This window comes from Lontra canadensis, unplaced genomic scaffold (genome assembly GCF_010015895.1).
Source record: "Lontra canadensis isolate GAN:19392208 unplaced genomic scaffold, GSC_riverotter_1.0 scaffold107, whole genome shotgun sequence".
NCBI lineage: Eukaryota > Metazoa > Chordata > Mammalia > Carnivora > Mustelidae > Lontra > Lontra canadensis.
The window spans coordinates 1,723,127-1,745,715 of record NW_022631101.1 but is presented as its reverse complement, the minus strand read 5'-3'; the positions used below and the strand labels follow the sequence as shown (position 1 = coordinate 1,745,715).

The 22,589-nt window shown below is 55.1% G+C and overlaps 2 protein-coding genes across 2 annotated transcripts; one reads left to right on the top strand and one right to left on the bottom strand.

Moving 5' to 3' along the window:
* The first annotated feature begins 472 nt into the window (after positions 1 to 472).
* Positions 473 to 6,096, top strand: SNRPD2 (small nuclear ribonucleoprotein D2 polypeptide). The gene is made up of 3 exons (XM_032839091.1): positions 473 to 534; positions 1,964 to 2,143; positions 5,829 to 6,096. Coding segments are annotated over exons 1-3 (357 nt in total). The 5' UTR covers positions 473 to 532; the 3' UTR covers positions 6,004 to 6,096.
* Positions 6,097 to 8,871: 2,775 nt separating this feature from the next.
* GIPR (gastric inhibitory polypeptide receptor) lies at positions 8,872 to 16,377 on the bottom strand. Its single transcript, XM_032839300.1, has 13 exons — positions 16,185 to 16,377; positions 15,664 to 15,763; positions 15,100 to 15,207; positions 14,522 to 14,625; positions 13,811 to 13,914; positions 13,472 to 13,616; positions 12,514 to 12,673; positions 12,247 to 12,307; positions 11,849 to 11,918; positions 11,642 to 11,730; positions 11,413 to 11,551; positions 9,373 to 9,414; positions 8,872 to 9,276 (listed from the first exon to the last, which is right to left on the bottom strand). Exons 1-13 carry the CDS (start codon positions 16,254 to 16,256, stop codon positions 9,070 to 9,072), a joined length of 1,401 nt encoding a protein of 466 aa, XP_032695191.1. The 5' UTR covers positions 16,257 to 16,377; the 3' UTR covers positions 8,872 to 9,069.
* Positions 16,378 to 22,589: the final 6,212 nt, after the last annotated feature.

Here is a 22,589-nt window from a genome sequence, read left to right as displayed (position 1 = left end):
CGTGGAAAACATTGGACCCAGGTGCAGGTCCACGCCCCTCCCGTACGAAGGCAAAGGATTGGTTACTCGGAGTCGGAAAGATCAATAGACACGTATTAGAACGGACCCTGAAGGAGAAGGGGCGGTGTCCGTCCCTGAAGCAAGGAGCCGATTGGCTTCGGGGAGGCCGCGCCCCCGAAGGCCGGGCCGGCGGGCATTTGGAAAGGGGTGTCCTTTCCCTCCTTCAACCTGTGCCGCTCTACAACGAAATGATTTGAGTCGAATCCGTTTTTTCCTTCTCTCCATTGTCGTGAATATCTGCCCCGTACGGTCCCGCAGCACCTTGAACTACTAGGCAATGCTTCCACCCCACCTCTGCGCGGCGCTGGCGCGGGTCGCTATGGCAACAGGCCACGCCTCCGCAGGTTGGGATCGCGCAGGCGCCAGCGGAAGTGAGCTGCCGGAAACGGAAGTCCCGCCTGTCGCTCTCCCTTCAGAGGCAGCCGCAACGCGGAGGAGACGGTGCTGATCAGGAACCGCGGCCACTGTTACCATGTGAGGCCGGGCTAGGCTTTGGTGGCGGGAGTGGAGTTGAGGACGTAAATGTGGCCGCTTACCGGTGGCGGGCAGAGGCGGGACAAGGATAGAGATTTTAGGGGTAAAGTACGCACCTTTCTCCTGACGAGTTTGAGGACCGGCGTGGGGCCTTTGACGGGTCCTGAGTTCGAGACAGAAGGCATCTTTATCCGTTAACGGGCTAGGATTTCCCAGATAATTGGTCTTACTGAAACGGATTTTAAGGGGGAGCAAAGAACCTGGGAAACGGGACTGTGGAGTTTTAGAAATAACGGCTTTAGGTGCGGGACTTTTCTGGACAGTTTGAGCGGGAGGCGGTTGGCTCCTCATTCCAGAGTTTTTCAGCTCACGAGTCGCCGAAATGACTTTCCTGATTTATTTACTCACTCAGCAGTTATTTATTGAGCAATCCCTTATCGGGCACTGCTTTAGACACGTGGGATACATCAGTGAATACCACCCGTGCCCCATAAGAAAAAAAAATCTCCCCAGCCGCAGCTTCGGGGGTGGGAAAAGGCCGGCAGTGAATACACCGATAATAACATATAAAGCATAGGGCGTGTTAGGTGACCAGAGCTGTGAGTAAAGAAACAATAGAGCAGGGTAAAAGCAATGGGGTGTGCCAGTTTTGAGAGAGAGTAGCTTAATAACCAGTGCAGGACACAATGAGAAAGCTACAGTTGAACAAAGACCTGAAGACCCTGAGATCCTCCGAGATATCTGGGGAGGGTAGAGACAGAGGGAAAGCAAATGCAGAGGCCCAAGGTGAAAGCTTGCCTGATACCTTAAAGGACCACCTAGGAGGCCACTGGTGGACCAGAGGGATGGGCAGATGCAGGGCATTGTAAAAACTTCGGATTTTATCTTTTACAAAGAGATGGAAGGCATGGGAGGGTTTCAAAGCATGAGAAGATACGACTTACTTTTTGATACAACCTCTGGGACTCCTCCGGGAAACAGACCGCTGGGGAGCATGAGTGGAGGCAGGGAGGCAAGTAAGGCTGTTAGAAGAGAGAGGTGATGGAGGTTAGGCCATGGTAAGAAAGGTGAGCTTTTGGGTCTATTTTAGAGACAGATGACAGGATTTGCTGGCACATTGAATGTAGGATGTGAGAAGAGTCAAACTGATATCAGAGTTTTTTGCCCAGGGAACTAGAAGGATGGAGACGAGGAAGGCTGTGGATGGAGGAGGTTGGGGGTGGTTGGGAGATCTGGAGCTCAGTGGAGGGTGTGTGAGGCTGGCAGTGTCTGTTAAGCATCCGAGAGGTGATGGCAAGTGAGAGGGACTGAGCAGGAGGGTGGGAGTGTTGGGGAAAGGTTGGGGAGACGCCCAAGTGCAAGGCCGTGTGACCACACAAGCTCCAGCACTGGGCCCCCTCACCTGTGGGTTCCATGCTTGCCCACTCAGGAGCCTCCTCAACAAGCCCAAGAGTGAGATGACCCCAGAGGAGCTGCAGAAGCGGGAGGAGGAAGAGTTCAACACGGGTCCACTCTCTGTGCTCACGCAGTCAGTCAAGAACAACACCCAGGTGCTCATCAACTGTCGCAACAACAAGAAGCTCCTGGGCCGCGTGAAGGCCTTTGACAGGTGAGCGTGGGGGTCCTGGAACGTGTTCTGTCCAAGCCCAGAGATGTGGTCCCAGCTCCAGTGGGAGGAGCCCGAAGTCAAGATTTTCAGAGTCCTGGGGCATAAGTACCTGCAGACCACAAGGTGCGACGGTGTCTTGCCATGTCTTGCGGTCCGTCCAGCTGTGTGGTGCAGTAGTGCTGGGCACGAACATGGGAGCCAGGCTTCCTGGATTCGTGTCCCAGCTCTGCCTCTTAGCAGCTAGGCGACCTTCAGCAAGTAACTTTATCTCTTCCATACAATGACGCTAATTCTGGTGCTTGCAGACTTAATACATGCGATGTGTAGTGAAGTCATCAGCAGTACAGCCTCGGGCACGCAGGAAGCTCTTCATCACTTTTTGCCGTTATAACGTAGAGTACCCGTGCCCAGTACTTGTTTTAGGGTCCAGAGACAGCAGTGACTAAAGCAAAGATGGGTCCTGTACTCCGAGAACTTACGCTGTAGGTCAGGAAGCCGACAGTGGGCACGTAAATAATTTGTCATAAGAAAAGTAAAGCTAGGGGCGCCTGGGTGACTCCATTGGAGGGCATCTGCTCCCATGTACGTGTCATGATCCTGGGGTCAGGGGATTGAGCCCTGCGTCAGGGTCTCTGCTCGGTAGGGAGTCTACTTCTCCCTCTCCCTCTGCCCTGACCCAGTTCGTGCTTGCTCTTGCTCCCTATCGTGAATGAATAAAATCTTAAAAAAAAGAAAAGCCAAGTGAGAGTTTGGAGTGCTGGGAAGGAGGTGCTGCCCTAGACTGTAACGCGAGAGGCCCCACAGGAAGAGGCCGTGACGATCAGACCTAGATACAGTGAAGGAGCAAGCTTCACTTGGGGTCCGAGTGTTCCGGCCAGACGGAACAGTGAGTGGTTTTTTCCCTTTCTGGGCCTCAGTGTCCTTGTCTGCAAAAAGGGCCTCATAAAAATAGCCCTCGCAGAATGGTGGTGAGGATTGAGGATTTCTGTAGGAAGAGTCCTTGGCTCAGTAGCTCATGTGGTAAATGCTCAGTAAACATATATCCTGCAGACTTCAGGTAGCATTTGGGAAGTAGTGTGGCAAAGCGTAAGTCTAGAATGTTTTTGCCACACACTGTTAATGTGACCGCAAATGGGTCTTTTCACTCTGAGCCTCAGTTTCTTCTCGAGGACAATGAGAATGAGAACAGGAAATGCCGAGCCCATGGAGGCAGGTAGACCTGGATTTGAACACGGGCTCTGCCACTACCAGAATGTCATACCACTGTGCCCAGTATCCTGCACTGGAAGCTGGAGGTGACCCTAGTGTTTGTCTCCTGGGGGTGAGATGCAGTGAGGACTGTGGACTTCGTGCTTAGAAGAGGGACCTGGCACTTAGCAACAGCACAGCAAGTGGTGGGTTATTTATATACGTGTGTGTGTGCGCGCGCATGCACATTTTTTTTAAGATTTATTTAATTTAGGGTGGAGGGGCAGAGGGAGAGAGAGTTCCAAGCAAGACTCTGCACTGAGGTCAGAGCCCAAGGCAGGGCTCAATCTCACAATGTGAGATCGTGACCCAGGCTGAGACCAGAAGTCGCCATTCAACCGGCTGCACCACCCAGGCTCCCCACATGTATACGTTTTTCCCCCCTTTTTTAAACATTCTGTTTATTTGAGAGAGAGACAGAGAAAGTGACAGAGATGGTGAGCTGGGAGGAAACAGGGAGAAGCAGGTTCCCCACCGAGCAGGGAGCTTGATGGGAGCTCGATCCCAGGACCCTGGGATCATGACCCGAGCCGAAGGCAGATGCCCAACTGACTGAGCCACCCAGGCGTCCCTGGTTTTTTTTTTATTTTTTTTAAGGTGATTCTCTCCTCTTCCCCTCGCTGCTGCTGCTTGTCCCCACATCAGCTTCCCGCCTCTCCACCCTGCCCAGCCTCTCACCCTAGAACGTATCCTGATGCACCACACTGGACTCTCACACACATGCAGGGACCCCTCTGTGGTGTTAGCGAGCAGCTTTCTTGAGGTCTAATTGACATGCCGTCCTGTCATAAACTTAATTGTTTTTAAGACTGAATCTCCCCTGTGCTCTTCCGCATCTTGTTTTCACACTGTGCCAGTGGTCTGAGAACGTCCCTGCAGGGAGCTAAGGCGTTCCTAACCCCAGTACTTACTGTATTAATGACGCTACTTTCTTGGGGGAGCAGGGAATTCAGTTGAGGCAAAATTGAAAAGAAACAAAAGCGCCCAATGAAGAGCAAGTCTTTGCTCCCTGCCCACCAGTTTCCCTCCCCATGAATCCCTCCATGGCGAATTCCTCAGGTCTGTCTCCTCACATGACATCAGACCGACGGACAGAGGAGGGTGCTTTCCTTTACTTTTAATTCACTGCTCACGGCAGATCACACAGTTTTAGACCTCAGCTTTTTCACTTAACAGTATACCTTGGAAATGTTTCCATATTGGTACGCTACTTCTTTTTTTTTAAAGATTTATTTATTTATTTATTCGACAGAGACCGCAAGTAGGCAGAGAGGCAGGCAGAGAGAGAGAGAGGGCGAATCAGGCTCCCCACTGAGCAGAGAGCCCGATGCGGGGCTCGATCCCAGGACCCTGAGATCATGACCTGAGCCGAAGGCAGAGGCTTAACCCACTGAGCCACCCAGACGCCCCCCACTTTTTTTTTTAACTTATTTTTCTCTAAATTGCTGACATGTTCACAGGATTCCAAAAACAGTAGTAGCAGTCTAATGAAGACTTTCCATCCAGCCTGTCCCCAGTCTACCCAGGTCACCCCACTGCCCCCACCCCCATCTCAATGTTTTCTAGGATTCTGTATTGTACAAGCAAGTGGGCAACATTGATGCTCCTCCTACCCCCTTTCTTCCCCTCAAAAGAATCAATTTCCTTGCGTACTTGGCATTTGTCACTCAGCAGTCCCTCCTGGATATTACTCCCTAGCAAGGTGCAGAACTTCCCAGCTCTTCCTAACTATTTTCTGTTTTCTTGCCACTTGGTAACATTTCCTTCTATCCTTCTATCCCTTCGCCTGACTTTAACTGTTCTTCATAGCAGGTAACATAATCTGACAGTGTATCGGGGCCGTCTGTTGACTTCTGTAGCCTTCTTCTCTCCTCACTGGAATGCAGACCCAGTCAGGGCAGGGATATCTTCTGTTTGCTTCAGAGCTGTATTCATTTTAAGTGCCTGCGGAGTGAGCCAATCCATCCTGTCCTCACACGTGTCCCTCTGGCACCGTGAGGAGACAGGGACCACGCGGGCCGGCAGTGGAGGCGTCGTGTACCCTCAGAGGCCCCAGGGGCCTCTGGTTCCGCAGAGAAGCGGCTCCTTTGCTGATGCCTTCGGAAGTCCTTGGAGTTCGGAAACTCAAGCAGACCCATTTTGGTTACCTTTACCTTGGGCAGCGGCCCTGTTCTGAGTCTTTACGAGAGAATGCTGTATTGACTTATCCTCACGGCAGCCCTATGAGGGGGCTCTGGGAACGGCTCCATTTTAGAGAGCAGGACGTTGGGGCCCAAAGGGGTGAAGTTCTTTGCCCAGGCCTCAGCCTGAGGACTGGCAGAGGTGGCGTGGGAGCCCCAGCTGTCCTGGTCCCAGGCCTGCACCTTCTGTGGGTGCTGCTGGAAGAGGGGCGGGTGGAAGGTTCCCCCCTCAATCCCGGTGCCTCCCCCCATCCCAGGCACTGCAACATGGTGTTGGAGAATGTGAAGGAGATGTGGACCGAGGTCCCTAAGAGTGGCAAGGGCAAGAAGAAGTCCAAGCCAGTCAACAAGGACCGCTACATCTCCAAGATGTTCCTGCGCGGGGACTCGGTCATCGTGGTCCTGCGGAACCCGCTCATCGCTGGCAAGTAGGGGCCTCCTCCCTGCCGTCAGAATTCCTGCCCTCATCCTGCGAACACCTGCCCTTTGTAATGGGAATAATAAAGTCCTGTGTTTTTTCTAGTGGCATCTGTCTGTTCCCAGAGCCTGCGAGCAGGTCAGACTTGGGGAAGGGAGGCAGCTAGGTGTGGGGCCGGGTCCTTGGGGTTAGGACATCTCTGCCTCTCTGGGGCCTCACTTTCCCCATCTGTGAAGCAAGTGGGCTGGATACAGAGAGCTTCCTTTCCTTTCCTAATCTTTTCTAGCTTCTCCTCATCACTGCATCTCTCTCTTCCCTCCCTCTGCCCCTCTCTCAGTAAGCTGAGGTCTAGCTCAGAACTTCTTGCAGTCTTTTCCATTTGTTCAGTAGAAAACAGTAGAAAACAGAGTGCCGCCTCTGCCAGGTCTGTGTTGCAGTGCTGGGGACCCAGCAGCACCCAGAAGAGCCCCGACCGGCCCTCACTGACAGGAGGAGGAGGATCTAGTTAGAGCAACCAGTACCCAAATACTGGTAGCGATCGCGGCTAACACCTGCCGAGCTGTTAGGGTGCCAGGCCCTAGCCTCTGTGCTGATCTGACCTCTTCTCAGCCACCGTGAGCAGATACTGTTAATGAAGACCTCCATTTCCAGAGGAGGAAACTGAGGTACAGAGAGGGGTGAGCACTTACCCAGGGGTACCCAGCCAGGAAGTGGTGATGGTGTAATTCAACCCCACCCTGCTCCAGAGCCTGAGGCTTAACCCTGAGCTCCACTGGCCTCAAATTACAACGTCATTAGCCCTGGGAGAAATTCTCTGACCAGTGTGGGGAGATAGAGATGGGAAGGGCTGTTCTCACTTATTGTGGGGGGATAAGGAAGATCCTGGTCTTGCTCTGATACGCACACATTGTGTGCTCCCAACCTGTGTCTCTGTGTTCTGTCTCTGCCTATATCTCTCGCTCTGTTCTCCAGATAAGACCAAACACCAGGTGGGTGCGGGAGTTTGCAGGCCTCAGATCAGGATGAAAGGAGATGTCTGATACCATGACTTGTGGAAGGCACATCCTGAGTTAGTCCATGAGTCCGGTAGTGACAGGAAGAGGAAGCTTGACACGGGGCGACAGCTGTGAGGTTATAAAGATGCACGTTTACTGAGTGGCCCACATCTAATGGGAACAGTCACCTAGTGGGCAGATATTAGAGCCATTTTCCAGGTGAGATAGCTGAGGCCCAGAGAGGGTGAGTGACTTGCCCAGGGTTACTCAGGAAATGACGGAGCCAAGTTATGTGTAATGTGGGGGCAGTGGTGCTGCTGCAGGAGATGCTCCTGCCCCACTCCCCGCCCCTGCAAGGATTCGATTCTTGTGCAGGAGCTGGGACAACACAGGCTCTGGAGTCCCAGTCCTGGCTTCAGATCCCTGCCCTGCGGGCGGGCAGCACAGGTTCCGGCCTCGGGCACCCTGCTGGGCTTCAGGCTGTTTCCTCACGTCTTCACCCAGCCCTGCCCAAATGGCTTCTAATCACCTCGTCCTTCATTGGGTGAAAGCGAGAGCAGAAATTGCAGGAAAAGCACGCATCGTGCACCAGGAATTATCTTAAGAATGACTCACTGGAATCTCAGACAACCGTAAAAATGTAGATATCATCATTATACCCACCTTCCAGAAGTAGGAACTGAGGCTGGGAATTTTTCCCCAAGTCGCACCGCTAACAAGTAGCCAAACTGAGTTTGGGCCTGGCTGGTTTCTGCAGTCTTACTCTTCCTACACTACCATTTAGAGAAGCAGCCCTGGGAAAATGTTTGGCACATACACATGATTTTAATTGTATACACTGTAAATAGTTAAGTACGGGAGATCACATGAGCAATCCCAGCAGGGGTTTCTCTTAGGCATGGGGGACAGGGGCGGCACATGGCTGCAGAGACTGCAAGGTCCCCACAGGCACGCAGCCTGCCTCTTGTTTCTCCTGATGCCCTGGCCAAGAAGATTCTCCCACACACCTCCGATGCGCAAAGATAGAGCTGTTTCTCAAGCTTGAATGACAAGGCCTTAGAACACGATCCCAAGCTTGAAGGACTCCAGCTGCTGCGGGGCACATCTGTCCAGGGGGGCTGGGGACCCTAAGGAAAGCAACACCCAGGTGCTAACTGGATCTGAGTGTAGATCTGAGTGGGGGACGGATTTAGGAGCGAGAGTCTTCTGTGTGTACAGGTGGTCCAGATACAGGCTGTCAGCTTCTCCCTAGTTCTCCTAGTTCCCCAGGGGCTGCCCAGGAATGGGGGAGGTGCATCCACCACACCCCTCCCCGGGACCCCAGCCAGCAGTGGTCCTGCTTTCAGCTCTTGAGGCCTGCCCTGAATGGCTCTTGTTTAGTCTACACACCAAACCCTCCTTTCTGGTCCCCCCAGCGCCGCCCACATTTCTCTTTCCATCTCTCACCTCTCCTGTGAGCTCCAGGGCCTTTTTCCCAGCCTGACTTGCCCAGAGAGCACCTGACTCACCCCACCCTGATCCCATCTCTCTCCACCATCCCAAACCTAGGAGTCTTTCTTGACTTCTCCTGATGCACTTCCCTCCTGCAAAGCAATGGCAAATTCTCAGTTCTGCCTTTAAATACCACCAGCGCCTGACCACTTCACAACCCTCCGCAGCTACCTCTCTTGTCCCTAGTAATCTGTCTCATCACATGGCAGCGTCTGGTCCTGTCTGGTCCTCAGGCAGCACCAAGCTCTTTGTTATGGAAAGGCCTTTGCAGATGCTGTTCCTTCAGCCTAGAATCTTCTATCCAGAGGGTCTCCTTCACCTCTTGCCGGCATGGCTTAAGTGTCACCTCCTCAGAGATGCCCTCCTGGACCACCTTAGGCTCCCTTCTAATTCCAGAGTGTGTGTCTAACTTATCTGTCTTAGCTGCCCAGCCCCGCCCCATTATGACCTGTGAACTCTAGGAGAACAGGGACCTTGTCTTGTTTCCCCCTCCCACCACACCCTAGTTTCTCTAGCGCCCTCCATGCTGGGCCTGGTACACAGTAGGCTCTCAACAAATGCATGCGAACTCGAATGGACACAGCATCCCGCTGCCTAGCAGTAACTTTCCAAGACCCGGCTGGCCTCATCCCCAGGCCCTGGGAGGGTTCCCAAGGACAGGGCGCAGTCAGGGGCCCCCCGGCAGGGGCCTGAGCCGGAGGGCAGGATCCCAGAGGCGCGCTCCGATGGCTGGCGGCGCTCCTCCCCGAGGCTGTGGCGCAGGCGACTGCGGTGCCAGCAGCGGCGGATCTCCGACTGCACCTGCAGGGCGACCGCGGTCAGAACGTTCCCCGCGCTCCCGTCCGTTCCCTGCGCGGCCGCCAGAGGGCGCGGACGGCGAGCCGGGGCTGTCCCTACCTCCTTGTTGATGAAGCAGTACAGGACGCTGACCATGAAGCCCTGCCAGGAGGAGGCGTAGAGGTTAACCGGAGAGTGGGGGCACGATCGCAAATACCCTCCGAGTGAGCTCGGATCCTTACCGGGTCCCAAACCACCTCGGCTGCCGCCACCCCAGTCCTAGACCGCTTCAATCACCCTCTCCCTCGCCCCCACTTTGCCCTCCCGGGTTTGCTGAGCAATGAGGGGGTTAACAGGGGACCCTGGAGGTAGGCTGCCAAGATACGAGAACTGCTTCCCCACTTTCTGACCCACTTGGGCAAGCACTTAACCCTTCTGGGCCTCAATTTCTTCATCTGGAAAATGGGGTCATAATACAGTGGTGGTTGTGAGAATTGTAATAATATGCAGGAAGCTGGAGTGCCTGGTACATAGCGTTAACCTTAAACTTGTTATAACATTATTATATATATTAAATATATTAATAAATTATTTTTACTTAAGAATTATCTTTATTTAAGTATACATTTTACATATAAACTTTATAAAATCTAATTACGGGGCCCCTGGGTGGCTCAGTGGGTTAAAGCCTCTGCTTTCAGCTCAGGTCATGGTCTCAGGGTGCTGGGATCAGCCCCTCATCGGGCTCTCTGCTCAGCGGGGAGCCTGCTTCCTCCTCTCTCTGCCTCCCTCTCTGACTACTTGTGATCTCTGTCTATCACATAAATAAATAAAATCGTTTAAAAAAATAAAATAGGGGCGCCTGGGTGGCTCAGTGGTTTGGGGCCTCTGCCTTCAGCTCAGGTCGTGATCTCATTGTCCTGGGATCGAGCCCCACATCAGGCTCTCTGTTCCATGGAGAGCCTGCTTCCTCCCCTCTCTCTGCCTGCCTCTCTGACTACTTGTGATTTCTGTCAAATAAACAAATAAAATCTTTAAAAATAAATAAATAAAATAAAATCTACTTACTAATGTTACTTGATAAAGTAATACAAATCAATTCTTTATGTTAAGATCTTACAAATCTTGCTATTAATTTCCATGATCCTGTTAAAAATCTAAATCTGATCACATCCCTCTGCTCCCATGGCTCCTGACTCCCTCGGGTCAAAGCCAAGGTACTCACTTGGCCCAAGGATCTGCCTGAGTACCTCACCTCTTTGTCGTGTCTCCCCTTGCTGCCTCTGGCTCCCACCGCCTCGGGCATGTTGCCCTTCTTCCATCAGGAAGGCTACTCTCTCCCACATTGGGGATCTCACACTTGACTTTTCTCTTCCTGGAACATTTCCCCCAAATATTTGCCAGCCTGGCTTATTCTCTCCAGGTCTCTGCTCCAATGTCTTCTCGGTGAGGCTCTCACCAGCTGTTTATAACCCCATATTTTGTCTGCTCCTCTCTTTTCTTGCTCCCTCCCTTCTAAGCACATCTCTCCGTCTGACACTCTGTATATTTTATTTATATAGCATGTTTAGCATCTGTCTCTCCCGCTACAGGTTAGGGACCGTTTGGCCCTTGGCCTCCAAGAGTGCTCGGTACACAGTAAGGGCTCAATACATTTCTGCCGAATTTAATGAATGAACAGCCTTGTGAGGTGAGATTAGTATTGTTCCCACTTAGAGATGAGGAAACTGAGGCCCGACAAAGAAAAGCGGCATGATGACTAGGGTCAGGCAGGGCAAGTGCAGGGTTGGCCTTAAATTTTGGAGTGCCTCCTTACATTTTGGGCCGTCGGCACCCCATTTACCTCACCGTAGCTCAGACTCTAGGAGAAGGCCACAGAGCGGTGAAGCGGCAGAACCTGAACTTGGCCCTGGTCGCGCGGGGCTGCAGAGCCCTCCATCTGCACTAGGGGGAAGTGCTGCTGAGGCTTCCTGGTCTGTCCGCCTCCCCAGCTCAGGACAGAGCGAGCTCAGTTTTGTGCAGAATGTTTGAATGAACACGTGAACATGTTCACACCCCATTCAGGGGCCGCATCACTGGACGATTGTGGACCCCGTGCCTGGGGAGGAGGGGCCCAGGACGAAGGGTATAGCCCCTGCACCCGCCTTAGCGCCTTGGCACCTGGAACGAGCTGAGGAAGATCTCAAAGCCGAGCTTGGTGAAGCGCAGGGCACCCCGGGCCTGTTCCTCTGTCACCGGAGCAAACACCACCTCGTGGACGCCCAGCAGGGGCACCAGCGTCAGCGTAGAGCGAGCCAGCCTGGGGGTAGAGGGTGGCAGTGGTCCCGTGGACCCAGGTCCTCCATCTCGCACCCGCCCCTTTCCCTCCATCCCAGCCCCGCTCCCTCACCTCAACCGGTAGTCGGGGCAGCGCATCTGTCGCGTCCTCAGCTTGGACACGAGGATGCCAAGAATGCGAATGAAGATGAGGAAATTAATCTGCAGGGAGAGATAGAGGCTGAGTCATCCCCATCCTGTCCTGGGGGGCAGAGGGTGGCGCCCTGTTTCCCAGGGTGAGCGTTTCCAGAGGGTGGCCTGGAGTCAGGTTCGGCCGTACCAAGATGGTCATGAGGATGGGGGTGCGTATGATCCACCAAATGGCCTTGACATCGTTCCGTTCCCAGCACCTGGGGGAGGAAGAGTGGAGCTAAGAGAAAAACCCGCGTCTCCCTGGATCACACACCCTCTCTCGCCAGCTCCGCCCACTTTCCTTAATGCCACACCCACGTTCCTTTAAAGCCCCGCCTGCTACTATACAGGCTCCGCCCCCATTCCGCCCCCCTCCTTCCAGGACACCATCTTTCCTAGCTCCCCATTCCTTTAGATCCTACCCACCCCCTCCAAGCCCCTGCCTGCACGTGCCCTCCAAAGCTCCCCACTTTTCCATCACAACCCTCCCGAGTCCCTCAAAACTCCGCCCGCCTCCCAGGCCCCACCCCAGACCCCAAGACTCACTGCGTGTTCTCGTACAGGTACCTGACGATCACCCAGGGAATGACGAAAAGCGCGGGGGCCCCTGTGCAGACCCGACCCCCGCCCCCCACCCCGCCGCAGCTGTCAGCGCGCGCACGGGCCCGCCAGGCCCAAGACCCGCGGAATTTCCCCCGCCGGGGTGGGGAGGCAGAAGCCCAGAAAGGGGAGGAGACCCCCTGAGGTAGACCAGCAGGGGAGTCGGGGAGTGAAGGCGCACCGGACTGGGCAGGGGACAGGGTCGGGGCTCACCCCATCCGAGAAGCAGGTAGCAGCGGAAGTGGCCCCCCTCGGAACCTCCCACAAGCACCAAGAGACTGTGTAGGTAGACACCCTCCACCAGCAGCCACGTGTAGTTGGCACCCACGCAGTACTGGGTCACGATCTGGGCTGTGCGGCAGGCAGCGAGGGCCTAGGGGTTGGCCGGACAGGGGGAGGGAGCGGTCAGGGCCTCCAGGGTGTCCCCAAGCCTTCCTCCTCCACCTGGTCGTCCTTCCGCCTCCATCTGCCAGCCACTATTCACTTCCCGCTCTGCAGCACCAGAGGTTGGTGTCTGGGATTGATTTCTCTCTTCCATTCTCTTCCCCTCTGTGAGCTGTCCCGCTTTTACCTCTTTAACAACTGGTATCTTCCATCTTGCTATCAGAGTCCCCTCCCCCCACCCCACCCCACCCCACACGTGGGCCCCCAAATATGGCCTCTCCCACCTCATCACCTTCTAAAAATTGAACTCAACTACTTCACCTATCAAAAAGTTTCTCCCACCCCGTCACCCTTGTCCCTCCAGCATGGGAACTCCTCCACCCCGTAGCATCTCACTACCAGAAAGTTTTTCTCACCTGAGCCCCCAGCCTCTAGCCTCCCCCACCTTTGTCTCACAGTCACAAATTGCTATCTACCAAATCCCCGCCCCTACCAGTTAGTTTCTCCCATTCGCCAAGCCTCACCTCCAGCAAGGGACCCTCCTTGCTGGAAAAGTCCAGGGAGGGGTGAGATAATGAGAGCCAAGTAAGGGAAAAGCCACATATAGTAGGTGATGGGGCGGGTGATGGAGGAGGCTGAGCCGGGAGGACCCCTCTCCAAATGTGTTTGGAGAGGTCAAGAGAGAGAAACTGTTGATGGTGTAGGAAGTAGTAAATGGGCTGGCAGCCTCTTGGCCCCACCAGAGGAGGCAGAATCCCAATTTGAGAAAGAGAGGGGTGCTGCTCACCGGGTTCCACGGGACAGGGGCCTGGCCCCCGGGGTAGGGGCCCAGTGGAGGTAGCAAACGGTCTCGGGTGAGGATGGCCGCCGCCCGCAGCATGAAAGACGTGAACAGGTTGATGTGGATGTAGTTGCGAGTGCAGCGTAGCCGCCTACGGGATTTGGGACACAGTCTGGGGACCCCTGGAGACCTGTCCTCGGCCACACAGAGTCCCTTAAATCACCTCCCCGCCCTTCCCGCAGAACCCCATTGGAGGCCTGTCGCTCGTGGAGCCTGACCACACCATCTTACTGGCTTCACTGAGGCCCAGGCCCTGCTGCTGTTACTCAAGACTGGAGGTCGCACCTGAAGATACTCAAGATGAATAGGGCTAGCAGCAGCGTGGCGAGGGACAGGGAGTAGCCCACGGTGTACATGACCTGCAGCCGCTCCAGAATCAGCCGCTGATCCTAGGTCAGGGTCAGGGAGCGGGGGTTACAGGAGGGTAGGAGGACACAGGAACAGTTCAGTGCTTCCACTCAGGACCAGAAAGGGACCCTGCTTTTTGTTCCTGCCCAACATTCTCTATAACCTCCTACACATGCAGACACACACACATACATACACAGTGATTAGTGCAGGCTGGATGCATGATCCAAAGTATTGGTCCTGGGACATTACGTTAGAGCTATTAAGAACAAAGTTCAGTTTCCCAGTCTTGTTTGGTTGGTGGGATGTGAGCCTGGTGCTAAATAATGAGGACCACAGTTTCCATCCCCCAGAACAGATGAGATCATCACAGAGAAAAACAAAGTCATGGTGTGTTGAAAGACAAAAAGATTCCCAACATCATTGAGCACCTAGATCCAGCTGTGCCTGAAGCTGATACTTTATACTTTTCAATCACAGAAGCCAATACATTTCTCCTTCTTTCTCCACCCAGCAAGTTTAAGTTGGGTTTCTATTGCTTGGAACCTAGAATCTTGAATAGTATAAGGGGTTTCAGGCTTGGCCTGAGGCAGCTGCCTTTTCATCTCTCCCTGCACATCCTGACCTGAATCCCTCACTGCTTCTTACCTGAAAGACCCCGTTCTTTTCTGGATTCTCACACTGCGAATGGTCTCTCCAAGGTCCCCATTGGCCATCACTGCCACACTGGCGGAGGACAAAGCCTGCAGCCACTGTGGGGGAAACAAAAGAAGGGGTCAGAGGCACAGAGAATGAAACAGAAAGACAAAAGTAATACAAAGGCAGAGATAGCCAAAGTGATGTGCTGATAATAAACCCTTATGTGTATAATTAAATTAATATTCATAACAAGCCTATAAAAATGATACCATTATCAACCCCATCTTACAGAAGAGGAAGCTGAGGCATAAAGAAGTTAAGTAAGTTGCTGTAGGCCAAACAGCTAGTTAGGACAGGAAGACCAAGATGCCCAGAGAAAATAAGAACTCTTTGGTCCTCAGAGAGATAAAGAGACAGAGAAGGGGCATTAAGTGACAGAGCCAGGGTTGGTCAGGCAGGGGGAGACACCGAGCTGGACAGAAAGGTGCTGGAGATCAAGTGTAGGCAAACTCCTGGGAGTGGTGTCTAGGGAAGGGGCAGGAGCTAATTTTGTCAGGGGTGGGCCCGGGGTCCAGGGGACGCCTCACCATGACGGTGCCAGGGCAGGTACCAGGGGCAGGACACACGGGCAGTATCGTTGGGGGCAGCGTAGTCCCAGCAGACGTACATATCGAAGGACGCATTACAGGCGAGGCCTGAGGTGGGCGTCGAGGCCAGACATCGGGTGGATGAACCGCACCCAGACCAAGGCTTCTCCGCGGTTCCCAAGCAAGCTCTGCCCTGGCCCCGTCCACCTGGGGTCGTCCAGTCCCGGGCTCCGTCACAGCCCTTCCCACCAGACACCCCCGCCCCCGCCCCATCCACCGTCCACTCAGGCTCCACCCACCTGACTGCAGCCCCGCCGGAGACTCCGCCCATTTCGAGCTTCTACCCGGGCTTCTACCACTAATCCACGTTGTGCCGCAGTTCCCCAGCCACTCAGGTCTAGGTCCTTCCCACCGAAGCCAAGCATCACACAGGACACTCCGACACAGCCCACCTCTACCCCAGACTTCTCAGGCTCCGTCCGTCAATCCTAGCCCCGCCTCAAGCACACCCCTCTCAGCCCCAGTCCTTCCCCTGTCCCCCAGTCTCCGCCCCCCTAGTCAAACCTGCTGGGGGGTCCAAGGCTTCCAGCGTCTCTTGGCACTCTCTGCGGTACCGTTCCCAGCGCTGGTACAGCTCCCCCGCCGTCTCCCCGACAGAGCCTGTCTATGGAAAGAGAAGAGGGAGGCCCCCCCAACTCCGACCGACCCCCCGCCTCCTAGACAGCACGGTTCGTGTGGGCTAGAAACACCCTACAGAGACTTGACGAGGCTGCCCTGTTCTGTCCGGGAGTCTTGGGTGACTTAGAAACCTCTTCTAGGTCTTAAGTGATGCCTAGACCAGGAGAGTTACTTGGGGCGGGGTGGGGTGGGGGGGGGAAAGAGGCTGAAAACCTTCAGGAAAATTAGGGGAAGGAGCGGCTGGAAATCATCAAGAAGATTTGAGGGGGAAAGAAGAGAGACTGGAAACAACTTGAATCTGGACAGGTGGGCAGTCTTAAAAGTCTCTCTGCCGCGGGGGGAGCCTCAAAACTGTCCCCAGACCTCCCTCCTAGCCTTGGACTCCTGTGGCTCGTCGGGGTCCTCACCTTCGCCCTCCGGAGCAGCGGCCCCCACCACAAGAGCAGCAGCAGCAGCCGCCAAGGCGGACAGTTCAGCATCGTGAGGGCGGCGGGGCATCGGGGGCGGAGGGGCTGGTCTAGAAGGGGCAGTCCGGCCTGGAGGGTCAGGGCACAGAGTCAGGAGCCTCCGCCCTCCGCCTCCAGCCCCGGCGCCACCCGCTCCGCGATTCGAACAGGAGGACTAGGAGGCAGTGCCCCCCTCCATCCCCACGAGTGGTGAATTGAGGGGTGGGGAGAGAGTGGGAGTGGCCAAGATCCAGCACGTGATTCCCAGACCCGCCCCCAACTGTTGCTGGGGCAGCGGAGGGGGAAGGGGGAAGGGGGGTGTTTGCTGAGGGTGAGGTTGCGGAAGCGCTAATGTCACCGGGAGTCTAGATCTAGAGATTCTGGGGAACCTGGGGGACTGCCTGGGAGAGGAGGGCACAAGTAACCGTCAGGCGTGGAGCTTGGAAGGACCCTCAGGGCTCCTGCTGTCTAAGCCCAGAGGGTTCTCAAATGGCAAATAGGATCCCAACCCTATAAAACTTGCCGGCTGTGCATGAAGCCCAGAATCAACGGAACAACCCTTTCCCTAGGGACCAGAGAGGAGTCAGACCCTGGGCTTGCAGGGGCCCAGATGCCTGAAAATTAGTCTAACCCCAATTCCTCCCCCCACAGCACCTTGTGGAGAAAGGGGGAAGCAGAGGAGATCTCAGACAGAGCCCCAGAAATGGGTGAAACAGAAATAGAGACTGAGAGACATACAGGCTGAGCAGAATGAGACATGCAGCAAGAGATCAGAGAGCAAAAGACAGATACAGTGTGGGCTAGGAGACAAAGAGGGGCTAGAGACATAGAGAGAGACACAGAGAATGGGGCAAGGAGAGATGAAGGTACAGAATCAGAGCCATCCAGAGGCTAAACAGAGATGGGGAGACATGGAGACAGAGATATGGAGAGACGGGCAGACTGGAGAAGAGAGAACACAGGCACAGAGAGACTATGAGACAAAGGCAGGGGCTAAGAAACAGAGAAACAGGGACCCCAGAGGCTTGAGTGGAACATGGGGGCGGGGGGACAGGCTGGGATTGGGAAAGCCCTCACCTGTCCCAGATCTGCTCTTGGTCACTCCCTCCAGCCGCTGCCGCTGCCGCCTCTGCTGCTGCCTCTACAGCCTCCCTCGCCTGGGCTCTGGAAGAGGTGACAGCCTGGGGTGGTGGGAGAGGGCGGGGCCAGGGAACAGGAGGGGGAGCTCTGGGGCAGAGACCTGGGAGCGGGGGCAGTGGTGCACGAGGATCAGAGTCACTCAGCGTCACGTGGAAGAGCAGTCACGGAGCCGGGGTCACAGTCTCTCCCACTGACCTGCCCATCCCACCCAGCCAGGGCACACAGCCGCAGTCACTCAGAGAGCTGAGGTCTCCCCCCCACCAGGCTGACAGCGACACAGCCCTGCGCCTGGACTCCGCTCACAGAGCCACGAAATCACGGCTTCCCACAGTTCTTGTGACACCGTGTCAGTCGCACAATCACTAGGTCTCGTCTCCCCACTGGCCTGCGGTTCCCACTGGGTCCCCAGAGCCGTTCAGCACAGGCTTGGGCATGGAGCAGAGGGTGGAAGGATGACCCCGATAGTGACATACACACACCTACACACGGTCCCTTGCGCATATAATCCTTGCCCTCCCCCGCTGCAGGCCCCACACTAGGTCATGCAACCATTACCCATCAACACTCTCACAGTTCCCACGGTCCCCAGAGTCCACAGCCACACCCGAACAACACACTTTCCCCAACCGTCAATAAGGCCCACACTCTCAGGGTGTCATGTTGTCACGCTGTCACCATCACACGGTCACACCCAGTGCCACGGTGGTAGGGATGCACGACTCTGCTCCCCATCCTCACCCATGCTCACGAGTCCCACAGAGTCACACACACATCGCATGCCACTGTGCCACCCTCATGGTGTCCCACGCCCCACGGACACACACAGGATCACACCCCATCATGCCACCTTCACACACAAACCCACAGCCACACAGGGTCTCACGGTCACAGACGCCACCAAATCACACACCTTCCCACAGTCTCCACTTCCAGTCTCTTCCTTTGTTCTAAAATATGGGGAACGGGGAGCGTCTGTACAGGATGGGGGAAGCCTTAGAAACCGAGTGCCGAGTGCCGTGCCGGTTCTCAATGTTCTCATCTCCCAGTAATACAAACCGCCGATGCATGCACATTAGTCAACTTGTAACACTCAGGAGCACTCCGTCCCCTGGGACCCAGGGACTAAGTGGGGCAGAGGTGAATGTGCCCACTTTGCAGAGGAGAAACTGAGGCCCTGACGTGCCAGCAGGGGCGGGGAGTAGGAGGAATGCAAGGTCCAGCACCAGGAGTGGGAAGGAGACAAGTCTGGGAGAGGGGGGTGGTCAGGGGGGTGGTCCCGGCTCCCTGGCCTCCAGCTGGCCTCCCTGCTCTCTGCCCCACATTCCTGACGCCCTCTGGGTCCTGGGAAAGGCTTAGTTCACGGAGTGGAGAGGGAGAGGGGTCTGAGATAGCCAAGCACCTCGGGGAGAGGCTGGGCTTGGGAGGGAGTCTGTCCTTGGCCCCAAGAGAGCCGAGGGTGGAGGGGGGGGGCACTCAGCTAGGGCTGGGACCTTGGGGGGAGGCTAGGAAGGGGGAGGAGAGAGACTGGGGAAGGGGAAAGCAGTGAAGAGTAATTGAGGTGGTGAGAGAGACAGGAAGGGAAACTAAGGGCCCAGAGAGACCAGAGACAGACAGACAGGAAGAGAGAGAGACAAAAGAAACCGAGAGAGACAGAGAGGAAGATATCGAAAGAGACAGAGACATAGAAGTACACACACAAACACAGACAAGGACAGAGAGAGAGAAAGAGATTGAAAGAGACAGAGAAAGATACACAGAGAGAGAAAGACAGGGAGAAAGACAGAGACAGATATAGGGGAGGGGGACAGGGACAGAGCGCAGACCACATTGAGAGGAAAACAGGGAGGATGGAGGGAGAGTGAGCCTGAATGATGGGGCCTGAGGAGGGGTGAGTGAGCCAGGACTCTGCTGGGGCTCAGAGGTCCTCACCCGGAGCCCTGCGGGGGACCCCGGGGGGGGGAAGGGAGCATGGGGTGCACAAGAGGTGTGCTGCCTGGGTCCCTGACTGGCCCTTTGCGCACTGCAGCCCTCCTGGGTCCTCTACAGTCTCCCAGGGTCTGGGGAGGGGACAGGAGACACACACACACACACACACACACACACACACACACACACACACAGCCCTCTCTGAATCCCACACCTCTGTTCTCCGGGTCTCTCTTTTTCCCATCTTTAACCTTTCTCCTTTCCCTTCCCCTTGTCCCATCTCCTGTCAGCGCTCAGTGTCTCTCAGTTTCTCTCTCTCTCCATTGCCTCAGGTCTTGGATCTTGGCGGGGTGCCGTTGTCGCCCCACCCCCCAGCCAGGAGCAGGCAGTGCCCCTCAAGGGAAGTTGCTGGAAGGCCTGCGTCTGCCCCCGCTGGGGCTGCGGCCAAGCAGAGCCTGTAGGGAGCAGGCAGGGGCCCGGAGTGCCAGCAGATGGTACAGGAGAAATGAGGCAAAGAGAGTTGGGGAGCGGAGGCACCCCATGGGGACTGAGGCCAGAAATGGGAGGCTGAGGGGGCCCCCCTGAGATTCAGAACTGCAGATAGATGAGCCCTGAAAGACAGAGACCCACAGAGACACACACTACGTGTACACACAAATAGGATCCAGAAAACGCAGGAACCCAGAGATAGAAAAGAGACAGGGGTCCAGAGACAGGGTTCAAGAGACAAACACAAACATGGGATCTAAGCGAGAGACAGAGACAAAGACCCAAAGAGAGACTGAGACGTAGAGACATGAAACCTAGAGAGAGACAGAGACATGCGGAAGCCTAGAGCTGGGAGACAGGAAAGAACAGAGACAGAGACCCACAGAGATGGCCCCCCAGAGAGACAGAGACCTGCAGACAGGTTTCCAGAGAGAGACAGAGCCAGGGATGAAGAGATGGTCCAGACAGAGATTTGGAAAGCAGACAGACGGGGATGGAGGTAAACTCTCCCAAAGACACAGTCAGAGATGAGGCAGAGGTGCCCAGCACCCCTAGCCCTCTTCCCAGAGGGGATGCTCCCCCCACACCCTGCCTTTTGTTTCCATAGCGACCTCCCCGATCCTGAGGGCAAATATTGTCCTGGCTAGAAGCAGCGGGGCTGTGTTGACATAATCTCCTGCCGGTGGGGTGGGGGCTCCAGCGGCCCAAGAGGCCAGGCTGGGGGCAGGGGAGCAGAGGGGCTCTCAGGCAGGGGGGGTGGGGCACAGTTATCTCCTACTCCCCCCCAATCCACCACCTCCAAAGCGAGGTGTAAACCTTCCCACCCTCGGAAAAGACGCAGAGATTCAAACCTGTAGCCTTGGCTGCCCCCTGGTGTTTGTGCGAACCTCCGTTCCCAGCAGCGAGAACAGGCCGGTCTGCGCATTTTTCCTCCAGGCTTCTAGAATCTTCCCCCAGCCCCTGCTTTGGTCCAGGGCCCCTCTCTCCCCAGTCACACCCCATTTTTTTCCCCATTTGCAACACCCCCTCCCATAGGACAGCCAGGCAGCCAGAGTGGCAATGCTAAAGCACAAACTGCCCCAGTCTCTCTCCAGCTTAGAACCTGCCATGGCTCCCCAGTGCCCTCAGGAGGAAGCTCGGGCTCCCCTTCGTGGCCTCCAGGCCCCTTGCCGCACTCCTCAGCCTTCTCTCCGAGATGTCCCAGCTCTTCAGACTCTTCCTGGGCCCTTGACCTTTGTTCCAGCAGTATTCTATGCCTCAAGTGCCTTACCCAATTTTTGTTTTGTTTCCCAAGCCTGCCTGAGAGTTAGTTAGCTCACTCACTCATAAATCCATTCAACCAATAACTACTTCCTCTCCCAGACTCTGAGCTCTGCAAGGACAGGATCCCGGCTCTCTCAGTGGCTTCTGGGGCCCCAGCATTGCCCAGAGTAGGATTTTATTCATTTTACTGGGTACTTGTTATATATCAGGTACTGTCCTTGGCCATGCTGGGGGCTCCCAGGGGCCTGGTCCTCCTGCCCAGCCCAGTTGTAGACCCAAACAGGGAGACAGATTAACAGAAGGAGAGGGAGAAAGAGAAACACAAAGAAGAAAGAATCAGAAAGACGGGGGAAATAAAGCGATGGAAAAACAGTGTAGGATCGGAAGTAGGAGTAGCAGAGAAAGGAGGTCACTTGCTCAAGGGGACATAGCTCATAAGTGAGGGATCAAGAACCCATTTCCAGAGACATAAAGGGAGACCGAGAGAGGAGAGAGAAAAGTGGCCCAGAGAAGGAAACCTAGAGGCAGAGAGAAAATCCAAAGTCAGCCCAGGAATGCCCGCTCCGCCGGAGCAGAGCTGCCTCCTCCTCCCCAGTCCCATCTTCCAGGCTTTTGACATCTCCCTGTGAAATCACTTGTAATAAAACTCACTCCATTAGTCTTACCCAAAAGCCACTGTGTTGAGCACTTGACAGGCCTGAGCTCACTGAACCTGCTCTTCTCCCCTGGGAAATGGGTGCTGTGGCTCCCATTTTGCAGAGAAGCAAAAGCTATCTAGGCCAAGGTCACTGAGCTCACGTGAATCCCAACACCTGGAAGGCAAGGACTGACTCATCTTTGTGTCACCCCCCCCCTCCATACACACATACACACAAGCATAAAACACACCTGGATGAACTCCAACTGCCTGTGGTCCCCACCCTCCCCCAACACACGGAGCTTGCAGGATCTGAATTCTGGGCTCCCACTGGGGGCCCTCTGGGGGCACGCCAGTAACAGTCCTTAGCACAATGCAGCCAATGCAGAGTTCTGAGCTCATGGAGGTAGAGGGTGGGAGAAGTGGGCATTTGGGAGGCAGGATATCTGGGTTCTTGTTTTGTTTCTGTCAATAACACAACCAGTTTTGATCATAGAAGGATAATGGTCCACATCTACCTTGGCCATCACTTTGAACTCATTATTGACCTTGGTGCCTTTCGTAGTAGGTGTTCCCTGAGAAATGGATGGGAGTTGCTATCATTTACGGGTGCCTACATATGCCAGGCACTGTACTCATATGTGATTTACATCTGTGCCCTCACTGGGGCTCACGGAGAATACAGGAACAAACTGCAAACATCTTCCCACATCTTTGAGGTCCTACAGGATCTGGTGGGTCTATCACCTCCCTGACCTCATCTACTTCCTGCTCTCCTCTCCTGCAGCCCCAGCCTCATCAGCCTCCTTGTTGCCCCAGGAATGGGCCACACTCATGCCTACCTCAGGATCTTTGCACTTACTGATTTCTCTGCCTGGAAAGCCCTCCCCACACAACTTCATGCATGATTG

Coding starts and splice junctions, on each gene's coding strand:
- GIPR (XM_032839300.1), bottom strand. CDS start 16,256: ATGCTGAACTGTCCGCCTTGGCGGCTGCTGCTGCTGCTCTTGTGGTGG. Junction 14,626..15,099: donor CCTGCCCTGGCACCGTCATG/GTGAGGCGTCCC, acceptor TTTCCCCCACAG/TGGCTGCAGGCTTTGTCCTC. Junction 12,674..13,471: donor CCCCTGTCCCGTGGAACCCG/GTGAGCAGCACC, acceptor GCCAACCCCTAG/GCCCTCGCTGCCTGCCGCAC.
- SNRPD2 (XM_032839091.1), top strand. Junction 2,144..5,828: donor CGCGTGAAGGCCTTTGACAG/GTGAGCGTGGGG, acceptor CCCCCATCCCAG/GCACTGCAACATGGTGTTGG.